The sequence below is a fragment of the Glycine max genome, chromosome 7, assembly GCF_000004515.6.
Source record: "Glycine max cultivar Williams 82 chromosome 7, Glycine_max_v4.0, whole genome shotgun sequence".
Classification (NCBI taxonomy): domain Eukaryota; kingdom Viridiplantae; phylum Streptophyta; class Magnoliopsida; order Fabales; family Fabaceae; genus Glycine; species Glycine max.
Genome location: NC_038243.2, coordinates 31816432 through 31822151, shown reverse-complemented (window position 1 = coordinate 31822151; position 5720 = coordinate 31816432). Strand labels below are relative to the sequence as shown.

The window sequence follows — 5720 nt, the reverse complement described above, 5'->3', positions numbered from 1 at the left end:
CTCCCGCTAACGAGAAAGAAAAGAGGTTGAGGCGTACTGCTTGTGCTGGAACTCCCGCTATCTTAACCGTGTTGCGTATTTCTATAAATGAGGCTAGATGAATATAGGGATCCTCACTTGGGAGACCATGGAAGAGGTTCCCCTGAATCAGCTGAATGAGAGAATGAGGGTACGAAATATTAGGCGCTTGAACCTCCGGCGGTGGGATACTTGTGAAGAATTCAGGAGTAGTAGTGTGAGATAAATCCTCTAATGTAACCCTACGTGTTGGTTCTCCGTCCATTTGAACGTGATTTGGAGAAAGAGGAGGTGAAGTATCTATATCTTTCTCCCATTGTCTTCTTGCGGCGTTGTTACGCCGACAGGTAGCTTCGATTTCTAAGTTAATGGGAACGACGGTTCTAGATGTAGATCTACCTCGCATACAAACACAAGGTTCTACCCGTGTAATTTATGGAGAAGGAAAAGAATGGGGAAAGAGGAGGGGTGATAGAAAGAATAGCCAAAAGAATGGCCAAGAGTGATAGAAAGAATGGCCAAGAGGGAAACAAATTACAAACTGATAGTATGGCACTTAAATGCAAAAACAAAATCCCCGGCAACGGCGCCAAAAACTTGTTAGCTCTTTCGTAAGTGTACCAAATCGCTCGTAGTAATAATTTCTCGGTAATCCGAGTATCATACCACAGGGATTTTGTTGCACTTATGTGAAATACTTTTCAGTTTGCAAATTGTAAATTTAGTTTATAAAATTAAAGGCAATTTAAATCTAAGTGGCTACTTCTAACTCAAGCAGTAAAATAAAGAATAAAGTCTATAAAAAAATTACTAAAATCTAATAAGCCTAAATACCTAATCCTAAATAAAATAAGGAATAACTACTTCTAAGAAAACCCAATTAATAAAATAAGGAATAACTACTTCTAAGAAAACCCAATTAATAAAATAAGGAATAACTACTTCTAAGAAACCCAAATAATAAAATAAGGAATAACTACTTCTAAGAAAACCCAATTTATAGAATAAGGAATAACTACTTCTAAAGTAAAGAAACCTCAAACAATGAAATAGGGAATAAAATCTATATAATAAATTTGCTAAAACCTAACAAGTCTAATCAGCCTAGATATATGGATTCAGGATTTGTCTGTTATCAATACCAGTGAACTAATTCTGCCCCCCATCTATCCATCTACTTGCCCCTGATGCCTCATGAGGACAAGCCTACCTTAATCACCTATCTTCAAAATGCCCTTTGCTAAGACTCAATAACTAAGATGCATTAAGATTAAATTCTAGATGTTTGCTAAAGCATGGGCATTGGATTATCATTCTATGCCTAGCAATGCTAACCCTATGATTTCTTTCTTTTATTGTTCTATTAAGCGCTACCCTCTAACCCTTAAAACATATTCAAGCATTCATTCCTTACCCCTAATTAGGCTTTACCCTCTCCCGAGTGGACTAAAGACTAACAGAAAATAAAGACTGAGATACAAGATAAATAAGAAAGAAAAGCAGATAAAAGAACCTGGAAGGAAACCCTCTAAATGATAACCCAATGATTTCTTCCTTTTATTGTTCTATTAAGCGTTACCCTCTCCCGAGTGGACTAACCCTTAAAACGTATTCAAGCATTCATTCCTTACCCCTAATTAGGCTTTACCCTCTCCCGAGTGGACTAAACCCTAACAGAAAATAAGGATTGAGATACAGGATAAATAAGAAAGAACGGTAAATAAAAGAACCTAGAAAGAAATCCTCTTTTTATTGATAACTCTTGAAATGCCCCATACATCATTGGCTTTTTAGGCCTACCAGGCCCTAGCTAGGGGATTAGCCACTCATGGTCATGAGGGCTTTACAATGAGAAGGGGGTGAGAGAAAGGTAATAAGAATATAAGAAAAGGGAAGGAAAAGGAGAGAATTGAGTGTGAAAGGTTTGAGAATTGAGCTCTGAGGAAGTGTGTTCGTTTTCCTAGGCTAACCCTCTTATTTATAGGTGCAAAATTGGGCTTTGGGCCTTCGTAGTCTCGCTGAGCGCGAAGCCTCGCACTCAGCGCGTGTCATGCGCTTAGCGCCTTGCCTTCTTGCGCGCTGGGTGTGTCTCGCGCTTAGCGCCTTGCTGGGCTGGGCTTCTTCTGATTTCTTCTTTTTTTTCTTTATTTCTGCTCCTTTTTGCTCATTGTACCTCTCTTTTTCACATCTGCAATCAGAATTCGAAATTAATTAAATCTTTCCTAATTAAAGCATAAATAACTGCTAAATAATTAATTCTAAGTTAATTTCAGACCGATTTTCCACTATTAATTCACTATTATTTAGCAGTTATCATTGGCTGATTCCTATGCATGCGTATTATATACTTTCCTGCACCCTGTAGGATAATTATTGGTAGCAGTTCTTAGAGTACTTGAATGAGGCTAAAAATTATGTTCCAGTGTGTTTTGCCTATTATGTATCTTTGGTTCTACATTTTATCTTTTGTTGTACTTCTTTCTGATATATTTTTTTCATCTCATGCTGACAGTTGCATGTCTATTATGTACTTGTGCCTGCAGCTTGCCTAATTCTTATCCATGTTCGTTTTTACTTTGTTTCTCATTGTTACCACATTTCTTTGCTACCTTGCTGCACCTTCTTTGATTCTCTCACCTGCATTTCCATTCAAAGTTTATCGGTCATGTTGTTGTGGCAGAATTATGGCACGTCCTCCTAATAACATCAAGTCTATTAATGGATCAAAAGAGGCACTTAAACTTGTCGTAAGAATTAATGATCTTTGGTTCATTGGGACTCCAAACAGATCTGAACAAGCAGAAATGGTCATAATTGATTCTCATGTATGGTTTTTTCTGTTTCTCATGTATGGTTTTGTTTGTCTTTTTTTTTGGTTCATTATTAAGCATTCAACCAATTACTTATATACTTTGTCTATTACAGGGAGATACAATCCATGTTGTCTGTAAACAAGATCAGTTAAAATCTTGGAAGGCTGATTTGATTGAAAATTATACTTACGTAATGCATAATTTTAAAGTCATGAAGAATGATGACCAATTTAGAATCTGTGATCACCAGTATAAATTAGTTTTTACTGGAGTTACTGTTCTCAGGCAATCCAATTTGGAGGATCTTCCCTTTAAGAAATATCAATTTGCTGATTTCACTAATATCGTTGCTGGGCTCTTCGAACCTAAATTGTTGGTTGGTAAGTTCAGTTACAATTTGTTGAATTAGTTTGTCCACAAAATTTATAGTTCTTTTGATGACATTTTTTATTTTATAATTTCTTTAGACATTATTGGTGTCGTGGATGAGGTAGTCTATCGTCATGTGGGATCAGAGAATACAAGGGTTGTTTTCAAACTCAAGGATTTGAGGTCATATTGTACAATTGACCTTTTGACAAATTATGTCTTTTAAAATTATTATATGCTCTTACTCTTATTATTGTTTGTTTGGTATGGTGTCCAATTGCTATCTATATTTGATCATTATAAGCATATGCATTAACCATTCTTTATTTGTCATAGTGGGCAAATCCTGTCTTGCACTCTGTGGGATAGTTATTGCTTGCAGTTCATAGACTACTTGAATCAGTCTGAAAACGATCTCCCCATCATTATTATATTGATGTATGCATGAATCAAAAAAGGACAGGGTACAACATGATGTCAAATTAGTGAATTCTTGCACTTATTAAATAACATCTTATGTGTTTTTTTTTTCGTCACAAACAAATACAGGATCTTATGCACCCTCAGTCAGTAATTCGTTGAGGGCCTCCAAATTATTGATCAATGAAGCTGTTTTTGAAATTCAAGAATTCAGAGAGAGGTTTGTTGGTTATGACCTTGGTCCTGAATTTATAAACTTTCTTAATTACATGTGTGTGTTATTTCTTCTAACAGTTTTGGTTTATTCTATGTCTATAGCCTTTTTGATTTAGGCATTCAGGTCCGGTCAGTTTCACAGCTGGTGACCAGGGGAGTTCCCAGGTTTCAGGTTCAAGCCAATTGTCGTCAAAAGATGCATTTCTTTCAAAAGCTGAGGCAAAGACAATCTTTGACATTAACAACATTTCTAAGGTAAAACTGTTACTTATCTAAACTGTTGACTCAGTTTAATAGAAAACCTAATGAAAAGTCCTAGTGATCAAAGTCTATGAACTGTAATTAAAGTCCTATTATTTATTCAATGATTGTACCAGTTGGTTTGGAATCTGAAGACTATCTTTTTTTGCCAGGAAATTGTTTGTGTTACTGTCGACACCATTAATAGAATTGTTATGGATAACCATTCACAGTGTTATCCAGCCTACAGTTACTGCTATAGAAAAACTGATATTGAGACAATCGCATTCACATGTGCATGTAGCAAACATAATGATCAAGTTGTGCTGAGGTTATTGCACTCATGTTTCATTGTTGTCATCTTCATTTATCATTCTTTTTTACACTCTTATGTACATTGGCAGGTATAGAGTCGAGGTGATGGTCACCTACAAAGAACAAAGCACAAAATTTTTTATGTGGGACCGTGAATGCATTGAGCTGATTGGACAATCAGCTAATGAATTTAACAAGCTGAAAATAGAAGTACCTAACCAAATTATTATACAATGCTTTTTAACATTTGAATGATGTTTTATTAGTTTACTATCGAATTTGATTACAGATATTAATTATCGAATTTTTTTTCTTTGGTCAAGGAGGGTGATATTGATTTGAATGTTTCTCCTCTGGCTCTTGATAAGTTGCTGGGTTATGTCCTTGCATTTAAAATCAAAGTTCAACCCAAGTTTAACAATAATGTTGTTCTTAGATACTCAAATGACTTAGATTTGATCAATGTTGTGGTGGATATACTGCCTGATGCTGAGGTAATGTTTTTAAAGCATGTTGCACCCATTATTCTCATATCTGTTATGATGAACTTATATCTTATACAAGCATGTTCCAACGTTCATGCTCCTATTCTTGACTCCGATGATCCTTCCCAACTCGAATCTATAAGTTGACACTATGATAGTGTTTTCCATATTTTAAGTGTGCTGACAGAATCTTATTTAAAAACTCCACGACCTCTAATTCCAAATTTAGTTTATTGATCAGTGTAAGTGTTATGCAGCAATCTATGTCTGGCACAGCAGATCATGATCCACTTCTGGGTCTTCCATTGACACCTACAAAACGGTTACCATTTGATGACTATGATGATGAACCGAAAGCCTCTCAGATTTCACCGGCCTAGCTTTCATCTAACAAATTAGCAAGACATGATCAAATTGAATGAGTGCAGCTACTTGCATTTTTTTTTCGCGTTGTATGGATTCTATTATTTGCAAGTCGTCCAATTGTTGAAACATTGACGTTCTTTTGTTGTACTGTCCCTGTTTAACATTTTGTTAGGGTGGACATGTCTGATAGATTCCTAACACGAAAACAGGGATTAACTTTTGGTTATTTAGATATCTTTTATGTTAAGACTGTCCTATTTGAATTATATTTTTAATCAGTTCTCAAACCGATAACCAAATCATTATTACCAGACTATGGTTTATTTCAGCATGATCGTAACTGATATTAATTAAGCCAATTAAATCAGGACAATCAATTATTACACCCTTTTTCCTTTAAAGAATATATCTTTTCCATGATATGGTAGCTTCTTGGTTGTAGTTCTCCATAATCTCTTGCTTAAAAGTCTATATATGT

General features: G+C 35.4%; 1 protein-coding gene across 1 annotated transcript; it reads left to right on the top strand.

The window, feature by feature from the left end:
• Positions 1-510: 510 nt before the first annotated feature.
• Positions 511-5256, top strand: LOC102667961 (uncharacterized). The gene is made up of 10 exons (XM_006584304.1): positions 511-629; positions 2699-2843; positions 2944-3211; positions 3299-3383; positions 3537-3638; positions 3953-4091; positions 4250-4407; positions 4481-4601; positions 4715-4885; positions 5134-5256. Exons 1-10 carry the CDS (start codon positions 511-513, stop codon positions 5254-5256), a joined length of 1431 nt encoding a protein of 476 aa, XP_006584367.1.
• The last annotated feature ends 464 nt before the right edge of the window (positions 5257-5720 follow it).

What these genes read in the sequence shown, in the direction of transcription:
- LOC102667961 (XM_006584304.1), top strand. Translation starts at nt 511, where the DNA reads ATGGCCAAGAGTGATAGAAAGAATGGCCAAGAGGGAAACAAATTACAA. An exon ending in AATGATCAAGTTGTGCTGAG is followed by an intron (nt 4,408 to 4,480) that starts GTTATTGCACTC and finishes GTACATTGGCAG; the next exon opens with GTATAGAGTCGAGGTGATGG. An exon ending in ATATACTGCCTGATGCTGAG is followed by an intron (nt 4,886 to 5,133) that starts GTAATGTTTTTA and finishes AGTGTTATGCAG; the next exon opens with CAATCTATGTCTGGCACAGC.